The sequence below is a fragment of the Pelodiscus sinensis genome, chromosome 13, assembly GCF_049634645.1.
Source record: "Pelodiscus sinensis isolate JC-2024 chromosome 13, ASM4963464v1, whole genome shotgun sequence".
Classification (NCBI taxonomy): domain Eukaryota; kingdom Metazoa; phylum Chordata; order Testudines; family Trionychidae; genus Pelodiscus; species Pelodiscus sinensis.
Window position 1 is genome coordinate 7,209,405 of NC_134723.1, and position 23,794 is coordinate 7,233,198.

The 23,794-nt window shown below is 46.6% G+C and overlaps 1 protein-coding gene across 7 annotated transcripts in view; it reads right to left on the reverse strand.

Moving 5' to 3' along the window:
• DIAPH2 (diaphanous related formin 2) overlaps positions 1 to 16,583 on the reverse strand; it is an 801,414-nt gene extending 784,831 nt beyond the window's left edge. For 3 of the 7 annotated variants that reach the window (XM_075896759.1, XM_075896757.1, XM_075896762.1), the window contains exon 1: positions 16,288 to 16,581. In XM_075896759.1, coding sequence (XP_075752874.1) covers positions 16,288 to 16,398 — 111 coding nt within the window. In that variant the 5' untranslated portion in view covers positions 16,399 to 16,581. Of the gene's footprint in view, positions 1 to 16,287 lie in introns of all 7 variants that reach the window. The other 4 variants (XM_075896756.1, XM_075896760.1, XM_075896758.1 and 1 more) reach the window with 2 other exon arrangements.
• Positions 16,584 to 23,794: the final 7,211 nt, after the last annotated feature.

A 23,794-nucleotide genomic window follows, 5' to 3' on the forward strand; every position in this document is an offset into this window, starting at 1 on the left:
GAAGCTGCAGGAGCACTTGGCTCCTGTCAGACACTCACTGTGGGGACAGCAAGAAAACTCAAACAAGGTACATTAACTCCAAATAGGTAATTAATGTAGCCAGAGTTGCATATCTTAATTCAACCTTCCCTTTTAGTGTAGACCTTGGCTTACTGATGGGCCATTAGGTAATTAGTAGGGATGTAAAAGGTTAACCTTTACAGGTGCTGCTTACTGGCTCTAGTTAACTTTTAAATGGTGGGGGCCCACCACAGACTGGGACAGATCTGGGGATCTGGAGCAACCCCTACCTGCAGTGGGCCCAAGTGCCCCACAGGCAGAGGCTGTTCTGGACACCAGAGCTTGGGCACCCACAGACAGGGGCTGCTGTGGTGAAGCAGTCTCTGTCCGCAGGGAGCCCAGCTGCCCTGCAGGCAAGAGCTGCTACAGCCCAGTGGGGCTGGAGTAGTCTCCCTTGCCCAAACCCCTGTAATCAGTTAATCAGTTTAACAATTAAACAGAATTTTACATCCCTAGTACCTAGGTCAAAATTCCTAACTCCATCCTCAAGATGATGCATGCATACAAATGAGATAATCATTCAGTATATTACAACATGTCCAATTATGTTACATAAGCCAATCTGCATCAAACCTATCTCAGCTATGACATTCATATCCTAAGTATATTTTCATAAAGCATATAGAACGCCCCATCCCACCCGTCTCTAAAGTTGCACGCTTGCCCATACTGGTCCTGTGCAGAATTTCATTGTTCTTCTGCTTACATTAGGATTTAAGGATGTGATTTTATGTTTACAATGGCATGTGATCATGCAGGTCTGACCGTGATTTTGGTGCTTGCCTCGCCTCCCTTCAGCCAGTGATATTCACCAGCACTCAAGTGTTTTTATACAGCAGGTAAACTAAATTTGAGAACGCATGTCCAAACCATTTATACATTTAATTTTTACTAATTTCAGATTTGAGCATTTGACCAATTCCAGAATAATTGTTCAAACACTTTAAAGCACTAATTGATTAGAATTATAAGAGTTAGACATTATGCTCATCAGTAGGCCTAGCCTAAGGCTTTGTCTACACTGACAAGTTTCAAGTGCTGCCATGGCAGTGCTTTAATGCAGCAGTGTGGTTACGGCATCAGAGCTGGGAGACCGCTCTCCCAGTGCTGTAGGAAAACCATTTTCACGAGGGGAGTAGCTAACAGCACTGGGAGCCTATTTACACTGACGCTATACAGCATTGTAACTTGTGTGTTTGGCATATGGGTGTCTTATTTTCATGCAGTCATGTGAGAAAGTTACACCATAGTGAAGTGGCAGTGTAGAGAAACCCTGAGATATTTAGGTCTCATTTTTAAAAAGTTACTTAACTAGGATATATATTAAAATGGGAAGCACTGGTTACAAAAATTATTTTTAACTGTTAGTTTGCAGTTAAGCGTGACATATTTTCCAATACTAATCTGTGGCAAAATAAATTAAAAAAATAAAACACATAAACAGAGTCATTTTAAAATGGATTTATAGTAAGTAGGCAGCAAGCCAACTCTTCAAGCAGCTTCATGGCTGTGCATCTTTTCTCAGGGGACGGAGGGTTTAATGAAGATTCACAGTCTCCCTCCTCCAAGTCCCTTCTGAGTTAATTTCTGAATGTTTGTCTAGCCAGTTTAGATTTAAGCGCTCTTTGGGAGAAGGATCCATATCTCAACTTTGTTTACAAACCACATGAAACACCATGTATACTGATGGCTTAGTACACAAATGAAGAAATATAAGCATACATAAAATGTTTTGCTGGAGTCTTGTAAAACAATCAAGATACTCAACTTTCAGTTAGCTAACCTTTTCTCCAACAGGTGACTTTAAAAGCCTACTTAAATGTCTTGACCATGAATTTTACTGTAAGGTATGGTACTATGATGCAGGCAAAAAAGATACACAATGCCTACATGCTATCATTCTTGCTGGACTATTTGAAAATATTAATCCAGATTTGGCAAGCCAAACTACCATTTTACTTGAATCTTGTATGCAAGCTGTTTTAAAGGGCTTTGTAGATTTACAGCAATTAAGCAGAACTACGTGATAGTTAAAAGCAAAGATCTTCTTTGGGATTCTCTGTTCTCCCTCTCCTCTAAATGGTTACTCGACCACACTTGTTTCTGACAATTTTTTAAGGGCAGTTAGCAGACAATTAAGTTAAGAAGGTAGACAGGAACCTCTAAGGTGAATAATCATATGACAACCCTCCACATGAGTGCAGCTGATGGATTTAAATCAAGTGGGAAGTAGGGATGTGAAAGTGTAACCATGAAAATGGTTAACTGATAAGCCAGAACTTATTGAGATTAACGTTACATGCCGGATCCCACCCTGCTCTTGGAAATCTGGCTGCTGATGCTCTCCCCCCCCCAAACACACACACACACTGCTGCCCTGTGGGGCTTCTGCTTTGAAATGTACAAGAGCCCCACGTGGCCCCTTCACTCCCATCACAGAGCTGCCTCTGGCACACACAAGCTCCGGTCCAGCCATATCGCAGCCACCTCCTCCCTACCCCATGGGATTGCCTCCAGCGTGCACGGGTTCCCTGGTTCGGCTGGACCACAACCACATCCTCCCTGCCCCCATGGGACTGCCTCTGGCAAGCCCAAAGCCTCCAGTTCCACTTCCTCCATCATCTCCAGGCAGCTGCTTGTTCTTTGTTATAGCAGTCACTGCTGGGGGGGGTGGGGTAGTGCTGGGCATGACCAAGGAAGCAACAAAACCCGGTGGAGCCATTCCCAGACCTCAGCGCCTTGAAGCAGCCACTTCAGCCCAGCAGGGGCCACACAGAACCCCAGAGCAGGGTGCACTCGGGCTCAGCAGGTGCACGCCGTGTGCTGCTACTCTCCCGCCCGCCCCCCCTCCCCCAACCAGGAGAACAGGAGCACATGAAGCCGCTTGCTCCGCCGCTCTCCACGAGCCAGGGCTTTATTCAATTTCCCATCCCCCGTACCTCCAAGCAGGAAGCTGGAGCAGCAGCCTCAAGGCTGCACAGGCTCCCCGCTGTGTGGGGGGTGCCAGGGCTCAACACCATGCCCTCCCTACCCCACTGGGTGAATGACAGCACAGTGATATGTTGTTCAGAAGCTTCCCCACTGCAAAGGGGCGCAAAGCCAGATAAGCAGCCCACCTCGTACCCATACCCCCCACACTCTAATCCCCTCACTCACTCCCCTCTCTCTGCCAAGACCCTGAACCAACACCCTCCCTTGCTTCCCACCCTGGGCTCTCTCCTGAACAGACTTAACACCTTCCCTTCCTGTTGCACTCTCTCTCCTGGCCCAAACACCCTACCCCCCAAGCCTGCTCTTGCAACCTCCCTTGTCCCGCACCCTACCTCCTACCCAGACATCTTCTCTCACCCTACTCCTGCTCCCTCCCTTGCTCCTGCGCTCTCCACTGGCTAGACACCCTACTCCCAGCCTGCTTCTGCACCCTACCTTCCACCCAGACCTCACAACTTCTCCCCCTTCTGCACCTCACCCCATCCCACTCGCTGGCAGCCCTGTCACACATTGAACCCCTCCTTTTTTTCCCCCACCTCAGAGGGTTCATAAAATCCAATAACCCCAGAACCCTAGAAAAATAAGTCTGGCCTATGGGAAGCCCTGAACCTCAGTCCTCCTTGTCCCTTCCCCTCACTCCATGAGGCTGGAGCGCCAGAGGAGCATGGTGTCTCAGTTGGGGATTTGGAGAGGAGGTTTTTCTGCTTCTCGCTGGTGTGGTCCCCAGCTGATTTTTCTGTGGATCGGTGTCCTTCTCCCTTCCCCCCCATCCCCTCCCCAACAAAAAGGGTTCCCAATCCCTGCCATAAATGAAAACACTGAAATCTTGTGTGCTGGCCAGAAATTAGTATTTTACTTTATTGAAAATGAAGTTTGATAACGTAACATGAATAAGTAAAACGCTTATTCTGTTTAATAATTTAAAATTAATCCATTCTCCCTAGCAAAATTAATCCATTGCACTAGCAACATGGCTTAGTAATTATGTAATTAACAGTGAGTGTCCATTAGCAACTGGTGGTCCGTGGAAAGGTTTACATTGAGCCAAGTGGTCCACAGGCCAAAAAGTTTGAGAACCACTGATATAGAAGTACCCCTGGCCTCTCCCTCAAGAAACCACCCTGGGCTCCCTGATATTCCATAAGAACCTACAGAGAGATCAGGTCCATTACCATGGTGGTGAAATCACCATGTCATTCCAGTGTGGATGATGGACAGACTTTGTGATTCTTACTCATTCAAGTTGATGATTTAAACAGCATGTTAAGATGCCACATGAAAACACCTGGTGTGTCCACAGGGAGTCAGGACATATTGTCTCTCTACAGAGAGGCTTGTCATGACTTGTGAGTCTGGGTAAACAAGCCCTTTGTAAGCTCTGTGAAGAGGGCAGATGTTTTGACTTCCAGGTTCAAGGGATTCATTCTTCTGTCTTTGCCTACACATTGCCTAGACGTGAATGGAGTTAGCTATGACGACACATTTCTGAGTTATTCGGACACACAAAATGAAACCTGTGCTGAAGACCCCATCGTCCAGAGAGAGAAAGCATTGCTGTCAGAAGTCAATTCAAAATCTCTCCAATTTTCTTCAAAAATTGCCTCTACCATGAAGTGGGACTTTTACTGATTGGTCCCTTATATTTCTGAAGGGTGACTAAATGTAAACTGGATCTTCTTAGGCAATGTCAACGATTGCTTTAGGCCCAATGCTAACTTAAAGTTTAAATTGGATCAGGCTCTTTGTAAGCAAGTTGGGAAGTGGTCTCATTTGGCAATTATTATTAGGTATTACTTACATAACTAGCCAATTAGCCCATTGTAAGACGGGATTTTTAGGTCTCTCCTTCACATCGGTCAGCTCTCCTGAGCCTCCAGTCTCTTGCCCCGTCTCTCTCTCTCTCTCAGCTCTCCCTCGCCTCCTGCCTCTGTGTGTCTCTCTTTCTCTTCTGCATGAGGGGTGCGAAGCCCAAACGGTCGCTTGAGCCACTTACTCGCACGCGGCGGCCTGGCTGAGCAGCGCGGAAGTCGGCTGAGCGCCATAGCAGGAGGCGAAAGGGGGTGGGGCAGTGACGTTCACGGCCAGGGGGCGGGTCCTGGAGCCACTGTCACGCCGCATGTCACCACCACACCCCCCTTCGCCTCTCACTATGGTGCTGGGCTGACTTCTGTACAGCTCAGCCAGGCCACCGCGGGGGAGCAAGCAGCCGTTTGGGCTCCCCCGCGGTGGCCTGCCTGAGCGGTGCAGAAGTCAGCCGAGCGCCACGGCGGGAGGTGAAGGGGGGTGGGGCGGTGACATACACGGCCAGGGGGCTGTCTATGTCACCACCCCTCCCCGTTCCCTTCTCGCCATGGCACTCGGCTGACTTCTGCGCCGCTCATCCAGGCCGCCATAGGGGAGCAAGTAATGCAAGCGGCCATTTGGGCCCACACTCCCCATGCAGCACGGGCCGCCCAGAGAGAACAGCCAGCATTTCAGGTAACAGCGCCGCCCAGAGGGAACAGCCAGCATTTCAGCGTTACAGACTCTCAGACACTAGGCTACCATATATATGATGTAGGCATTGCCATCATGGTCTTGACATATAGCTTTCCCAGTAGATTTACATATAAAATACTCCAGCCCCATTGACCTCCATGGGAAATGTACCTTTCAAGTAGTGGTGGGGAGGATTAGTGACATGGTCTTCTCCACCCTGTAACTGTCAGGGTTAGTTCAGTATTGCCATTATGACTTGTGGAAATGGAGAACACTTGATAGTTTTGCAGTAACTTCAAAAAATACAGTTGCAGTATCTCTCATTAGGGATGTAAATTCCCATTCACCAGTTATGGTTGATGTTAGATCACACTGGGGCTGCCACTGGCTCTCAGATCCCTCTGAAGCAGGCCCTGTCCACAGCGGGCTAGACTCCTCATGGAGAGAGGCTGCTCCAGACACTGGCGCAGTCCCTGCCTATGGTACCCCCACAGACAACGGCTGTTCTGGACAAGAGCAAACCTTGTCTGCACCAGGCTCTCTGCAGGGCTGGAACAGCCCCCTGCCATCAGCAGGTTGGGAGCTGCTTCAGCCCCCTCAGATTACCAGTTAATTGGAACCAGTAAGCATCATCCATTAAAAGGACTAAGGAAGTTGTCCCATGAAATTGTGGTATAGTTCTGAATGACACCCAGGCCCTGTTTCCAATGGGGCTGCATCTACACTGTGAAGTAATAGGTCTTGGATCCTGGATCTCATCTTGAATTGAGGTTGGACCCCAGCACTGCAGTGTCCCTAAGTCTGGGGTCTGGGTTAATACAATCACAATATACTTGCTTGAGGGGGAGGGTGCTCCTATGAGGCCCAAACCCATACCTATTGGTAGAAGATGGTGGGAGGAAGTCTTAGAGGGATCACATGACATGCTTTACTTCCAGTCATTTGTCCATCTTAAGCCTGAAGGTACTACCACCAGGGTGGGACTTCTGGGAACCAGGGGGCATGACTAATGTGTCTCCATTTTTGGTTTAGAAAATATGGTCACCATATCTATACAGCAAAAAAAACCTACAGCTGGCCTGTGCCAATTAGCTCTGATTTTCAGGACTACTTCACTGCTGTGTAGACTTCTGGGCAGGAGCCCAAACCCTAGGCTCCCTTCCACCTCACAGAATACCGGAGTTTAAGCTGTAGCCTGAGCCTGGACATCTACAGAGGAATAAAACAGCCCTGCAGCCCAAGCCCTGTGAGCTCAAGTCAGCAAGCATGAGCCAGATATGAAGCTTCTACACAGCAACTAGACGTGCAAGTGCAGCAGTCCTACTGAGAAGGTCAAAACATTGAAGTAACTTAACATGTATGGTATTGAGATACACCTGGGCAATATCAATGTCAACAACAGGTGCTTATCATTCTGTTACTGATAAATGGTATTCTATTTGCTCTATAGACAATGTCTCTGTGCATCCGCTACAAAAGCTTTAAAGCAGGCATGTCCAAAGTCCGGCCCGCGGGCCAAATGCGGCCCGCGGTCGGATTTAATACGGCCCCCCGCTTCTCCCGGCTCCCCGGTGCTTTTTTTAACCGGCGCGCTCAGCGCGCCGCTTCGGGTCGCCGCCGCCGCTGCAGTCCCAAACCCTGCCCCTGCACTCCGCTTTGGGGCTGAGAGTGCAGGGACAGCCCCCGCTTCCTCCCCCTCTCCTGGCTCCCCGGCGCTCCTCTGACTGGCGCCGCTTCCGGCCGTGCCGCCGCCGTCCATGGCGGCCGCTGCGGTCCTAAAGTCCACCAAGTAGGGCACGTCCGCAGCCCCGCTCCCCCGCTCCCCCGCTTGGCTACGGGTTCGCCCTGCCCCCGGGCAGCCGTCAGGCCAGCGTGCCCTGCGCTCTCCGCCCGCCTCTGACCCTGCAAGCCCTCTACCTTGGGGCTGAGAGTGCAGGGACGGACTCCGCAGCTGCTGAGATCAGGGACGGACTCCGCAGCTGCAGAGATCAGGGACTGCCTTTGAACCAGACCTAGCCTATGTGCTGCAGTCCAGATCTCAGTTTCACCCTTCACATTAGTGTAGGCAAGTTTTTTTTTTCAATTGAGATGAATACATTGTAAAATCTCAGTTAATGTCAGTTGGTCTAAATCAGTTATAAATATATTTGGACACAACGGCTACGTCTACACTGGCCCCTTTTCCGGAAGGGGCATGTAAATTTCACCTTTCGTAGTAGGGAAATCCGCGGGGGATATTTAAAGTAGGAATAAGAGCCTCCGGAAAAGGGCGCTTTTTCCGGAGGATCGGGGCCAGTGTAGACGCTCTTTTCCGGCTTTTTTAAAAGCCGGAAAAAAGCAGCGGACATTTTTATTTAAATGCCGCGGGGGATATTTAAATCCCCCGCGGATTTCCCTACTACGATAGGTGAAATTTACATGCCCCTTCCGGAAAAGGGGCCAGTGTAGACGAGCCCAACATGTATAGTTGTTGTTATGTCGTTTGCCGTTTGCAATAAACTTTGCATAAAATAGTTAATTTGCATTTAATTTTAATGGTTCAAAGAATGTCAGGCAAAATGGTCGGCCCTCACGCATGTTCACTTCATCAAATCTGGCCCTCTTTGAAAAAAGTTTGGACACCCCTGCTTTAAAGCCTACTTGTTTAAGGAAGTCAGTCAACTGTGATACTGTGTTCTATATTCCTTTTCACAACATAATTTATGGGGTCAAGAAACAGCTCTTTCAAATATGCCTATATGTCTCATCTCACCAATGAACATTTGGATAGTTGCAGTCACCCTTTGATAGTTTAGTCAACAGTTGCTTCTTATCTTAAGAGTGTACTTTACTACCATGACCCAGATGTAAAAAAACCCTGCTTTTATAGTTGCATCATTACATTACTGAACTGTTGTGTCAGCACTAGGAATAGCAAACAGATCAGTTTAATATTGCTTATTTTTAACCAATAATATACTGTTTTAAATACAGAGAGGTCAGGAAGTGAACAAGCTTTAACACCATGTATGTTTTGGGTCCTTCTACTGTTCATGACAATACAACATGTGAAATTATGTTCCTTTTTAAATTTAAGTTTCAGACGTTGATTCAAGTAATATACCTTTCTTCAATTAAGATGCCCATTTGTATTCCAGAGTCACATCCTTTCTGAATTTCTATTTATGAGAGAAGTTAATGAAAAGGAAATTGACCATACAGAACCCAGGGAAGTACAGACAAAATACTTTTACATACAAGGTGGTAGTGGAGGTGGGTTTTGTTGTTTTTTTCTTTTAACTCTCAAACTTAGTAAGAGACCTTCAATTTTATTTGATCATGCCTCTGTCCAGCTCACCTTCCTAAAGGCCTCTACAGACTTTATATTGCTAGTGGTAGCATTACAATTAAGGTGGCAAATTAAAAAGTAAACTGCAAAATGACAAAGTTTAGAAGCTTCCAAAGGACTTGAATCCTGCTTAAAAAAAAAGTGTACCATACAAAAGTATACCTCCTGCAAGAGGCAAAACAAAAGAGGTCAGTCATTCTTAACAAGGGGCCCAGTGCCTCTATAGGGCCACAAGCAGATTTCAGAGTCCACCAAGCAGGGCCAGCATTATTTTCATCATGGTCCAGTGCAGGGAGCCAAAGCACTCCATACAGACCTGCAGCCAGAGGCTGAAGCTACTGACTTCCACAGGGCCCAGGTAGTTGCCCTGCTTACTACTCCCAAACAAATCCAGCTTTTATATGCAAGAAAGCCAGTTGTGGCATGGGGGTGGAGTTTTTATATGCTCTTTTCAGAAAGATAAAGGTTGAGAACCTCTTTTCTAGGTGATGATGCATCTCAAGTAAAAATAACCTGTTTCTCTGGACTACTCAGGCTGAACTCAAGAACAGCAGCTTAGTAATCTGCCACCCTGTACTTCTGCAAGGACAGTAGTACTTCAGCCTGCATTTAATTCCGTAATTCTGATACTTAGCTTGAATAATAGAAGATTTCAACCATACACTAAGTAAGATCTTTTTAGCTTTTTTAACCTGTGAAATTAAAAGCTATAAAGCTAATGTGTGGCTCAATATTTCACAATAGGCACCTTTGTATTTATGCTAGAAACTAATTACTCTAGTCCAGAACCTGGTTTTGATTACTTTTTATAGTTCTATTAAGATTTGATTATTAAATGTAAAAAAATATGTAATGTTTCATTATGTCAAGTGCCTGGAGTTTCCCATAATACTGAAGTCATCTCAACATACTCAAGCAAAAGTAGCCTCATTCTCCATAAGGAAAAATTAACTTAAATTGAGAGGGGAAAACTGGGGAGAGAGGAATAGATGCATTATTTAATAAACACTTTCAAACTGACAGTCATTCCAATACCGGCATCTAAAACCTTCCCACTTAGATTACACAACAGAAGTAGTATTTTGGAAATTAATGTTCCTCATCATCAGGATCTGGGGCAATTTAATAGTGCAAATTTTGAGTCACTTAGTAAAGAGGTTCCTAGCATACATACCTGTATTATGCACAGGGGACAAACTGCCTGCACAGTTTCCCAATTCTTTTTAAAAAAAAAAAAAGGTAAGCACATTCAACTGGGTATTAAGCTATTTAAATAGTCAGCTATACTCTGAGCAGGTTTTACCTCTGACACCCACTACCGATTTAGGGAGACAATATTTAAATTGTGTTTGAGCTAACTGCAGATTTGAACCTCCGAGATGTGTTGTGATCTGTGAACGTACTTCAGGACTAGTGAACAGAAGTGTGTGAACACATATCTGAAAGTTGCTGGGTAGCTCACAGCAAATTGTAATCCAGCAGTTCCCAACTGCCGGACCATGGACCTCTGCCGGGCCAGGGCAGTTGCCAAAGCTCAAGCCAGCTGTTCACAGCAGCTCAGATCCAGCAGCTCTGGTGACTGAGGCATGGCAGGAAAAAGCAGAGCAGGAGGTGCCTATTTCCTCCTTCCCTGAGAAATGGCAGCTCAGCCAGGGCTCCACATACTGTCCCTGTGGCCACATTTGCATGTAGCTGTGGGAAGCAGTGGAGAAAGAGATGCTTCCCTCCTTCCCTCCTCAGCAATGGCGGTCCAGCTAAGTCTCCATGCTCCTTCCCCTTTACCCACGGGGCACAAGAAGCACTTGAGGAGGGAGGGGGTGCAGAGGAGGGAGCATGCACGCCACCAACAGCTGCTCCCCCTTTCCATGGGGCAATAACAGTCAGGCTCCCAAGAGGGGCAGCCTTGCTCTGAAGTGTTGGGATGTGGGGACAAAGGGGTGTTGGGTGAGGGCATAGTGGGGTCACGGGGAAAGATGGTATTGGCATGGGCAATAGGGGTCAGAGCTTAAAGGGCATGGGACACAGGTTGGGGTCAAAGGGTGTTGGGCACTAGGGAAGAAGGGGCTGGGTTGGGAGTAGGCAGTCAGACAACACTGTATTTTCATATTCATTATTTGTGTAATAAATATGCAAATAAAATGCTGCCGCTCCACCAAAGGTTTGTAAATGGGTTTGCAAGTCTCTTACATAAAAATGTTAGAAACCACTGCTGTAGCCAACCCACATGAGCAACATCCACCACCCTTTGCTAGGCTCAGCTATGCCACAAAATCAGTGTTCCCCAAACTGTGGAACTGTATGCCCTCCTAAGTATGTCACAGAGGAATGTTCAGGGGGCATGGGTCAGCCTCCATAGGGGGCAGTGAGGGAGCACCACTCAGCCCTAGTTCCATTCTGGTCACAGCAACTGCCTTCCAATCATGGCCCCTCTAGGAGCTCTGCTCCCAGCCCTGATCACAACTCCACTCGTAGCCAAGGAGCAGGGGGGCACACAACCAAAAAAGTTGGAGGACCATGACCCTAAGTCATGGATATTCAACACACAGCCCATTCATTTGCAGCCCGCGGTGCGATTTGGGTTTATGGGGGGCTCTCAGCCTGCGGGTGGGATCCTTTGAACATGGCCTCCACTGGGAACACACTCCCAGTGAGGGTCAATATAATGGTATTCCGTTTTATGAGTTTTAGTAGTTAAATTCCTGGACTATCATTGCTCATTAAAAGTACAGGCAGTCCCCGGGTTACGTACAAGATAGGGACTGTAGGTTTGTTCTTAAGTTGAATCTGTATGTAAGTCGGAACTGGCGTCCAGATTCAGCCGCTGCTGAAACTGACCGCCAGTTCTGACTTACATACAGATTCAACTTAAGAACCCCAAGCGTCCCCAAGTCAGCTGCTGCTGAAACTGATCAGCAGCTGATTCCAGGAAGCCTGGGGCAGAGAAACTCTGCCTGGGGCTTCCTGTAGTCAGCGCTGGTCAGTTTCAGCAGCGGCTGACTTCGGGACGCCTGGGGCAGAGCAGCTGGGGTGCTGCTGGGTTGCTCCAGTAGCACCGCTCCTCGGCACTACTGGACCAACCCAGCAGCACCCCAGCTGCTCTGCCCCAGGCGTCCTGATTCAGCCACTGCTGAAACTGACCAGCAGTGGCTGAATCAGGACCTGGGGCAGAGCAGCTGGGGTGCTGCCGGGTTGGTCCAGTAGTGCCCAGAGCGGCGCTGCAGGACCAATCGGCAGCGCCTCAGCTGCTCTGCCCCAGGGTCCACAACAAAAGCCTGGTCTGCTGGGGGGGGCACACTAGCTGCCCCCCCCCAGCAGACCAGGGACACAGGGAGCAGAGCCGCAGTGGCAGCGGGGTGCCGCGCCTCTGAGGCTTTTCTCTGGCAAAGTCTCAGAGGCGAGGGACCCCGCCACGGCTGCGGCTTCAGTCCCGGTGCCTGTGGTCTGCTGGGGACCATCCCCAGCAGACCACAGGCACCGGGAGCAGCTTACGAACGGGGCTCTCTCGCCCCGGAGCTCGCAGGCAGCAATCCGCCACCTCGACCTCCGGGGCGAGAAAGCCCCGTTCATAAGTGTGGATCCGACATAAGTCGGATCCGCGTAAGTCAGGGACTGCCTGTACTGTCATATGGGTGGAAATCGGGAAAAAAATTGCATTTTATTAGTATCAGCAGAACTGACTTAAATGGAGCCTCTGTGTTGTATAGTCTTGCCTTAATCTTTGTATTCATGCCCGTCAGTGAGAAAGAAGCTCGTTGCATATATATTTGCATGTATATACAGCCACACTTAACTTGCATACCTTGGCATGTGCTCAGAGTATCACTGCAGTCCCCAGGGCTTCCAAAGTTGAGTAGCCCTGCTCTAAGTCAAAGCCACATTAAAAAAGGAGAGCGCCACAAAACAGCAGTTACTTAATACATGCACAACAATGAAACTCCTAGGGTAAATTTCACAGCAATTGGATGCATCTGTAATCTAGATTAAATTACTGCAGATTTGCTGCTGAGTAACCTACCTCATCTCAGATCATGCCTAACATTCACACCAAAGAAGTTACGGTTTCAGTTACCCATGTTAGCCTGGGTCAGCAAAAAGCAAGAATCTAGTGGCACCTTAAAGACACAGACACACACCAGTATCTGCAACAAACACCACTGTCAACTCTTTCTGCACTTCTATCCTAGGGTACGTCTAGACTACATGCCTCTGTCGCCAGAGGCATATAGATTAGGCTACCAGACATAGGAAAATGAAGCGGCGATTTAAATAATCGCTGCTTCATTTAAATTTACATGGCTGCCGCGCTGAGCCGACAAACAGCTGATTAGCTGTTTGTCGGCTCAGCACGATAGTCTGGACGCGCGGGTGTCAACATCAAAGGTATTTGTCGACCACCCAGGTAAACCTCATCCCAGGAGGCATACCTGGGTGGTCGACGAATACCTTGATGTCGACACCCGCGCGTCCAGACTATCACGCTGAGCCGACAAACAGCTAATCAGCTGTTTGTCGGCTCAGCGCGGCAGCCATGTAAATTTAAATGATGCGGCAATTATTTAAATCGCCGCTTCATTTTCCTATGTCTGGTAGCCTAATCTATATGCCTCTGGCGACAGAGGCATGTAGTCTAGACGTACCCCTAGTGACAGCCTCCTAAAATCTAACCACATCAGCCATATCCATCAAGGCTCATTCACCTTCACATCTACAAATGTGCTACCAATGCCCCTCTGCCATGTACACTGGACAAACTGGATTGTCTCTATGTAATAGAATAAATGGACACAAATCAGAAACCAAGACAGACATCATACCAAGTCAGCGGGAGAACATTTTAAGCTCCCTGTACATACAGTTTGACTTGCTAGTTGCCATTCTTATGCAAAAAAAAAATTAAATTACATTAAATTAAAAAAACACCCTTCAAAAACAGACTGCAAGGAGAAACTGCTGAGCTGGAATTCATATGCAAACTTGACACCATCAGAATGGGTCTGAATATAGATGTGGTAATGAGCGGGACATTGTCAAAGTAATTTTCAGCTTTAGGTTCTCACTTTTAGACACATCCACCCTGATTAAATTAGTTCTGATGTAACTGCGCATTCTCTTTATCTCTACTATCCCTTTCATTTCTTTCCCTTCATTCACTGAAGTGAGTTGTAACTCACAAAAGCTTATGCCATAATAAAATTGTTAGTCTTTAAGGTGCCACCAGACTCCTTGCTGTATTCACATCCAAGGACAGTTTTTAAACCAGCTCCCATGGAACTTTTAATTTAAAGGTAGAACTCGCCACCAATCCTTGAGATGATGGCAGTGGTCTCAGATATTCGGGTAAGTTCTCATAAGAACTACGAAGAGGAGTTTACTACAACTACCAAGTGCAGATTCCAGCATTTGTCACAACACATTTCTCTTCCAACCTTATGAAGGACAGGATGTTACTCCTTAATCCAGGTGTCCTATGGAAGGTTAATCAGATCATGTTTACTGTTTCTCCCCCTTGCCCTCATTGGACACACTCACTATCTCATAACTAAGAGCTGCTGAGCTCAGTACACTGTAAAATGGAAACATAGACTTATAGATTTAAGTCAAATGTCAAGCTTTACCTCCACAATACTGTTCTGTAAACATTTTTTCTACCAATATTGGCATACACAATACACACTAAGATACTGAGGCACAGTGAGTCTTTATTAGCATTAGTTTAAAATAACCTACATAACTTATTCCAGATCTGCTAAATTGAGTAACCCAATTATGCCATGAAAACTATGATACCAATCTATAAATTACTCTGTGTGTGCATGAATTTCAGACAATAACCATACGTAGTATAAGTGGAGATCTTCCCTCTGCCCAATCTTTGAAATATTCCTTTATCTTCATTACATGTATAAAACTAAGGAAGTGAAGCTTAGGTGCATGAGGAACAACCCACTTGAAGCTCAGGAGACTGAGCCCACGGAGGCAAGTGGCTCTTCTCAGCTACAGTTCAAACAAACAAAATTTAACAAGCTCACTCTTTTAAATTATGAAACAACTCTCCAGCTGAGCACAGTCTAATTTTGCCTTGCAAGTTCTGAGCCACCTCAGCATCCACTCCCACAAGTTGTCTTTTTACACTACCCTCTGCTCAGACTAACACAGCTACATTTCTATCTCAGTTTATCAGGCATGTATCAGACATTCTGTACCTTCCACCACCACCCCTGCCAAAACAAAGTGCCAATGCTAATTATCAGACAAAGCTGTACACAGCAAATATGCATTTTTATATTGCTAGTTTTATCAGAATGATCATGCAATCTTAAATGTCTGAGTAATTTTAGACATTGAGCAGTTCCGTTGAGTACAAAGGGCCTAGAAGAAACATATGGGTCTCACCAGCAAAGGAGTGAGAGAAGGGTGCCTTTGCAAGAATATGTCGTGTCTTGGCAGTAAGTCTACCTTCCACAGACAAATACCTGGAATTTTCTCCACACAAATCTCAGTCTGGGAACAGTTATGTAAATTAGATAAACTACAGGGGCCAAGCAATACTGAATTACCCATCTTCATGAAGTAATATTTCTAAAACCCATTTAAATCTCTCCCTCCTAGTGAAGGCAATGACTATTCCCTAGTTCTGCACTCCCATTAATACTTGTTGGCAGAGGATTTCAACATACATTAAAATTTTTAGCAAAAAAATAAGAATTAAGTACCGTAGTCCCGTTATTACTAACAAGTTAGAAGGCAAATTGGCAAATTAATCTAACAATCTCCTAACCCAACTACAAAAGAACAGAAATAAGTAAACACAGCTACTACAAGAAAGGAGTTAAACTTGCAAGGTGTGCAAGACTTAAAAATGCTTAGCAGCAGAAAAGTTAGACTTAAGTCATTTAATAAACTCTAAATCTTCAAATTAGGCATTGAACTTCAATGGTGGCTTTACAATTAGCATTTAGACTGCATTTTGTGAAATGCGTTGGTTGCGTATATCTTCTGACTCCTGCTCTCAGAACAAAGGTAGCCGTGTGGAGGTTACCCAAGTGATTACTTAGGTCAGCGTGAGCACCTGGAAGGAAGCCGCTCACTGACGAGAGCTCAGCGGCAGCCCCAAGGCGGAGTCGCTGCTGTGAGTCACGGGGCAACCGCCCCGAAGGAGCAGTGCTTTAGGCACAGCATTACGCGCTCGGCCACACACGCCCAGGGCCCTCCTCTCGGCTGGCAAGCGGGCGCTGGGGTTGGCGTGCCACAGCTGGCACCGCGACGGGCAGGGCTTCCCCCCGCGCAACACCGCAGGCTCGCGGGGCAGGCAAACCGCCCCCAGGACTCGCCCGGCTCCCAACGCTCCTGCCAACCGCCAGGACGGGAACCCCCCCCGCCCAGCGCGTGACTCCTGCCCCCCGCCGGGCACGTGCCCGCAGCTCCCTCACCAGCTTGGTCTTGTTCCTGCTGTCGTCCTCCGCGGCGCGCCCGCCGCGCTTGGTGCTCGCCCTGCCGGAGCCCGGCGTCTCCTCGCCCGCGCCCCCCGCCTGGCTCTCCATCCTCCCGCCCGACGCGACAGCCCTCGCTGCTGCCCGCGGCTTCCTCAGGGCCCCATAGGCACAGCGCACGCCGCAGGGCAGACGGGCGGCTCCCCGCGGGCAGACTCCCCGCTGCCGCCTCCTCCCACTCCGGCTGCTAGGAGAGCTCGCGGCGCCCTGCTGCGCATGCTCCCGCCCGGCACAGCGGCCTAGCGCGCATGCGGCCCGAGCATGCGCCGTTGGAAAGTGAAGCCGCGGCCAAGCTGCCGCCCTTACTTCGAGAGCGTCCGACGCTTTCTTTCCCTCAAGTCGCGGAGCGGGGGGAGGGGCGGCGAGCAATAGATGCGACGCGGGGAGGGTGGGGCGCGGGGTAGTTCATGGGGAGCCTGCGGGGGGCGCGCAGGGAGCCCCCGGGAGCGCGGCTGGTGGCTGCCCCGGGGACGCCCGGAGAAAGCGAAACGACCGCCCGGGAGCGGCAGCCCCGCTTGGCTGCAAACTCCGCCGCTCCCCGGGCGTGACCAGCCACCGCCGCAGCCAAACACACGGAGCCCGTGAATCCGAGTCTCCGTTCCGGAGCACAGCCTCCGTCGAGGGGCGATTACCCTCCCCAGGAAGCCCCTCGGGCGGGAGCAGCTCCCCTCGGCCAGCATGTGCTCTCCACCCCCCGCTTACTTTTGCTTCAGTTAAACAGCAAAGTCCTCAATAGAAACACTCCACTGAAGTTTGTCCCGCAGTCTAAATATTCACAAATTCTGAATAAACTGACCCCGCACTCTCATGGCTTTGTTGCGTTTTGTTTTGGAATTATACTGTAAACCATGATTTCCTCTCAAGGGTGTGCAATCAAAACATTTACACTAACACTGGAGGAGTTATTAACTCGACTTCAAATGGCAAAACATTTTCCTTTTTTATCAGCTCTGAGAATCATGCTACAAGTATGCAGTTATCTTAGGTTGAAGTAGATTAGTTTTTTAAACTTGAGTTTGAATTCAAGAGTAAAATTCAAAGTACTTTTTTTTTTAAATAGAGCAACTTTTATCTGGTTTCTAAATCTTTTGACTGAAGTTTTCTATCTAACATGCATACAATGCTATTATGCTATTTCCTTTCCCTCCCCCAGTATGCTTTCTTCTTAGTATAGTGGCTGAATTTCATATGAAATATGTTGATATGACCTAGTTACTGGAAAGTGACTAACAGAAATATTCAGCTGATAAGATATCCTGAATGTGTTCCATTCTATTTGAGTTCTAGGTTCATTCTCTACAGTAAACATTTCAACTTTTCAAACTATGGGGATGTCACTCTTCCTCCTATAAAACTGTTTCACAGTGGTTGTCAAACTCCTGCATAGAGCCAAGTGCTGGTTTTAATTATTCTCAGTGTACCTAGGTATAAATTTACTATTCCACATACTTCAATCCTCTCACAGGTATCAATGGGAGACTTACACAAAGTTTTTTAATGTGGCATTTATATTATAGTATATGAACATTTTGATTATGCAAATCCTGGATTTAATTTCACTCGGTATAATATGTTCAACATTAGGATTACTATTATTTCTGCCATTAGTTTTTCCTTTGCCAGCCCTTTTTTATGTTCCTCTCCCTCTTTCCTGTTCATGTCCCATTTTCTCCCCCCTCCACCTGAACACTTCCCCACTTATCATTATACATCCCCAAGTCTCTCTGACCACCAGCCTTCAGTTGTACTTCTTTCCCCTTTCAATCTGCTAACTATTTAGCTAAACATTATGTCATCATGTCCAACGAGACCAATGAGATTACAGGACAAAATTGTGTCCAATGAGATGTCTTGTGTCCAATGAAATTATAGGACAAAATTGCATTGGTTTATAGTGTTGCTGGCAAGATTTCCACAACCATGAAACCTACAACCTCATTCTTAAAACTAGAGTTTCAGATTCTGTACAATTTGCTAACACCATGCTGGCCTAGAAACAGGCCATTTCCAGCTTGAAAGCTGACTAACATCCCGGGGCTACGTCTACACTGTCCCCTTTTCCGGAAGGGGCATGTAAATTTCACTAGTCGTCGTAAGGAAATCCGCGGGGGATTTAAATATCCCCCGCGGCATTTAAATAAAAATGTCCGCCGCTTTTTTCCGGCTTTTAAAAAAGCCGGAAAAGAGCGTCTAGACTGGCCCCGATCCTCCGGAAAAAGTGCCCTTCAAAGTAGGAATAAGAGCCTCCGGAAAAGGGCACTTTTTCCGGAGGATCGGGGCCAGTCTAGACGCTCTTTTCCGGCTTTTTTAAAAGCCGGAAAAAAGCGGCGGACATTTTTATTTAAATGCCGCGGGGGATATTTAAATCCCCCGCGGATTTCCCTACGACGACTAGTGAAATTTACATGCCCCTTCCGGAAAAGGGGCCAGTGTAGACGTAGCCCGGCTGTGTCTACACTGGCATGAATTTCCGGAAATGCTTAAAACAGAATACTATTCTGTTTCAGTTTTTCTGGAAAAGGAGCGTCTACATTGGCAGGCTGCTTTTCCGGAAAAGCCCTTTTTCCGGAAAAGCCTCTGTGGCCAATGTAGATGCGCTTTTCCGGAAAAGACTACTGGGCTGTCTACACTGGCCCTTTTCCGGAACAGTGTTCCAGAGTAAGGACTTATGCCCGAGCGGGAGCAGAATAGTTTTTCCGGAATAGCGGCTGATTTTGTACAGTAGAGCATCGTTGCTTTTCTGGAAATTCAAGGGCCAGTGTAGACAGCTCACAGCTTAATCCGGAAAAGCGGCTGATTTTCCGGAATAAGTGGCCCAGTATAGACACAGCCCCCATGTATAACCTATTTTATATGGGCTATTTCTCCTCAGTTTTAATTTAAGGCTTCTTCTTTATCCCATTTATTCTACACATATCCCCTTTGTATTACATCAAGTAACTTCATCTTTGGTTACTTCAAGGATTTTGTTCTATTTTCAGTTATCAAGGCAAGCTCCATGTACTTTAGATATTCTGTAAAGTAATTTTAAAATTCATTACCAATTTGCAATCAGTGAAAAATAATTTGCAGCAGTCATTTTTAACAATACGCCAACAGCAGCACTTTTCAAGTTAGACTGGACTTGAGCATGAATACAATTTAAACAAGCATTGTCTGCTTCAATTTAATTGAACAGCTCTGTGGCATTATTTTCTTCTCTGTGGTCAGTCAGTCATCCTTTCCTTCCCCACATGCACCATTTTTTCCCCAACTGTTTATCTATATAAGTATGTTTTAACCAAAGGTGATCAGCACCTGGGTAGCTTAGCTCCAGGGCAAGCATTTGCACAGCAAACCCCACCCCCTTTACTATACACACAAGACAGGTCTACACTTGCCCTGAAAGATTGATGCTGCCATGGTCAATCTTCAGGTGTGTAGTATAGACTCGCTAGATTGAACTCAAAGGGCACCCACGTTGGTGCTGGTACTCCAGCTCCTCACGGGGAGTAAAGGAGGCCAACGGGAGTGTTTGCTTCCATCGGCCTCTTGCTGTGCAGATGGCATGAAAACATGATGTAGCATACGTTGACTCCAGCTACATAGTGTATATAGCAAGCTGGAGTGGCGTATCTTACATCAACTTTCCCATATAGAGTATACCAGGCCTCAGTGCTTCTGAACTGATTTGGGTGTGTCTGTGGGCACATCCCAAGATTCTTTGTTGAGATAATCTAAGATACCTTCCCATCCATAATGTCAATTGTGGAAGAACCTAGCTGTTCTTTTGGAGGTGGAGGGCGTAGAATTATTAAGCCTATTTAAGGGCTACTGCTAAAGAAGTTTTGCCTGCATCCTGACTGAAAATTGGGTGAATTGTATTCAGAGTTCAATCAGAGCTCAGCCTCTAAGCTATGCCCTCAACCAGCCATCTATCTTAATCCAGATTTAAAGCACCTCCAACCCCTGATCAGAGGATTTTCTCTGTGCATGGTAGGTCATTTGGGCTAAAGCCCTGGATAACTGCGCAGTGAAGACATGCCCTATATTTTTAGTAGTAAGGTGCCCAAAACTTAACACAAAAACATCAAATGTAGTCACCCAAAGTCCAATTTAGAGAGTTTACTTCCTAGCTGTCCTAGTCTTAAATTCCTATGTGCAGATCTTAATGCTCCTGAAGTATTCTGTAGAGCATTTTATTTATCAAACACAATTTCAAGTAGTCTAGAACTTCATTTTGCCACACAGAGACTTTGTATTTGCCACAGAACAAGTCCTGTGGTATTTTTGAAGCCTTCTCTTACCCAACTGTCCTTCTATCTATGGCAGTAGTTCACAACCTGTGGCTTATGGACCACTGGTGGTTCACAACAGTACTGCAGGGGATCCATGGAAAATTTAAGAGTGAGGATTGGGCCCACGTTGTGGGCTCAATCCTTTATTTTCTTTTTCTTTTTTTCTTCTCCTGACCAAGTGCCCCATGCCCTGCCAAGGGCAGAGTACCAGGGCAGAAGCTGCCTTCTAGGGCAGAATTTCAGGAGGGTAGAGGGGCAGCAGCTGTGCACTCCAAGATGCAGCTTGCTTTTCATCCTGTTCCCCAGATGTTAAGGGAGTGAGGGGAAAGTGCCTGCATTCCATGCATGCCTTTCACACACTAGGCAGGTGTGAGAGGCATGCACAAAATGCAAGCACTTTCTCCTCACTTCCTTAGTGTCTGAGGAATGGGATGAAAGGCAAGCTGTTTTCCGGAGCACATGGCTGCTTCCCCTCCCTACCTTCCTAAAATTCTGCCCTTGTGCCATATCTTCCGTGGATGGGCAGAAGATGGAAGAGTCGGGACCTGAGGAAGCAGCGTGGGCCGAGGGATATGCTGGCCACCACTTACTGCCGCTCCCCATGCCCCAGAACGGCAAAAGACAGGGACTGGGAGCTGATAGGCTCCAAGCCTGCAGACCTCCACGTGGCTAAAATGGAGGTGGTTTGCCCTGTTGGGCTGGGAAGTGACCCTGGGACGTGCTGCAGACTCTGCTCTTCTCTGCTGGGACATCTGTTTGCTTGTAGAGTCTGAGTTTTTTTTATTGCAGGCACTGAGCCTCTCAGCTCCCATTGGCTGTGAACAGTGAACAGCAGCCAATAGGAGCTGAGAAGCTCTGTGCCCTGTAGTCTGCATGTCCTTCAGCCCATGATGAAGCTGACAAGCTGCGACTGTCCTCTGGAGTTGGCTTATAAATGGGTCAGTAACTTTTTACCATTTTTTCTCTTTTTTGAAACAATTATGTTACGTGAATACATCACCCCACTCTAACTGTTCAAAAGCTATTACAGTGGCAGGAAAGATTTCGCTGGGCTAGCAAAAATGGATCAGTGGCTCAAGACAGGGACGCTGAAAAGCAAAGGTCTGGGAGACCACTGTCTCATCACATCAAGTTCCACTTCAAAACAAAGTAAGCAGAAAACGTGAGAATATGGCGATGTATACTGGGAGTTGGGGTTTACATGGACTGGCAATGAATCTGAACCACATGCATTATGCTTACTCTGTAAGGAGGTGCTGTCAAATGAGAGCTTAAAACCAGCTCATCTTCAATGTCACATTGAAACAAAACATGGTGAATATGTTTCTAAGCCAATTGAATTTTTTGAGAACAAACTCAAAGAATGTAAGGAAAGTAAGAAATTAATTGAGCACAAAGCCACAGGCAGTGACAATGCTAAGGCAATGGAAGCCTTTTAGCAGGTGGCTCAACTCGTAGCCAGGACAGGAAAGGCACACACCATTGGAGAGGAACTGATATTACCCGCAGCAAAGGAGATGGTCCATGCAGAGCTTGGAGACAAGGCTGGCAAACCATCAGAGTGGGTTAATTTCTCTCTCAAATATCACCTTTTGGTGCTGAATTGACTAAACAGCTCAGAATGTTAAGGAACAACTCGCTGAGAGGGTGTGGAAAAGTCCCTTCTATTCTTTGCAAATTGATGAGTCAATGGATATCGCAAACCATTCAAATCTCCTGTCAGTCATCAGATATTAATACAACAGAGAGGTCCAAGAAGACTTTCCCTTTTGCAAATTTTTGCCCACCTGCCCAATTGGAGAGGCTATTGTTGATGTGTTGAGCAATTTCATGAGGAAGCATGATATTGACTGGTCAAGATGTGTGGGGTTCAGTACTAATGGGGCTTGTGGAATGACCGGCCAGTACACCACAGTAGTCTCTAGAATTAAAGCAGTGACACTGTTAGCTATATTCATTCACTGCAGCATTCAGAGGGAAACGCTAGCTGTTAAAAAAATGCCTTCTGACCTAAGGACGGTTTTGGACAACTTGGTGAAGATTGTCACTTTTATCAAGACCTGTCCACTGAATTGAAGACTATTGGTTGCTTTATGAGATGAGATGAGATGAGATATCATAGCCAACATCTTCACATGTAAGTTCTCTGGCTTTCAAGAGGAAAGGTTCTCTTGCGCCCGTTTGGATCACATGATGAAGTGAGAATTTTTTTTGCTAGACCATCATTTTGAGCTTTTTCATCACTTCTTTGAGTTTCCTTGGCTAGCTAAGTCGGCTTACTTAGCTGATTCAGCTACCTAAATGGGCTTAATCAAAGTCTACAGGGAAAAGCTGTGACCATTTTTCACGTCCATGACAAAATTGATGCTATGATCAAGAAATAGGGCCTGTGACTTCATCAGTCCAACTATGATTCTTTCCCACATCTGTCCAATTTTTTGGCTCTCTCAGATATGCAACTCTCAGATAATGTAAAATGTGAAATCAGAGAGCACAAGCAAAACCTCCAAGTACAGCTGCAGGAGTACTTTCCTGTTACCAACACGAACAACGACTGGATCAGAAACCCATTTGTGGACCTTGCTACCGACAAACACATGTTTGACATCCCAAGAAGAAGACAGTCTTGCTGAACTATCATGTGACAACTAATTGAAGTTTGTCTTCAAACAAAAGCCCCTGACTGACTTTTGGCTACAAGTTGTTACCGAGTATCCAAAATACCTGATGCCTTTTCCAACAACTTATGTTTGTAAGACTGCATTTTCTACACTAGTTGTATTAAAATCCAAGCGCTGGAGCCGACTGATTGTAGACTAAGATCTAAGGCTGAGACTGTCGTCAATCCAACCAGACATCCGCGTTGTCATCTGCTCTATAGCTCCAGCCACCTCATTAAGTGTCCACAGTGAAATGTAACAACTTTGAAGCATTATGATTTTGTATGTATGAATATGAGAATGTTGAATCTTGCACAGATACCACATTGCATATCTAAGTTTCTGTCTTTATGTTCGTTCGTATTTCAGATTGACACCAGGAATGTTACACAATGTGTGGAGGGAAATTGAGGATTGATGTGACATCTATGCTACGAATAGTGCACATGTCGAATGTGTACCCTAATAATGTGTACCCCTATGCAAAATGTAACTTAAGTTGATTACTTA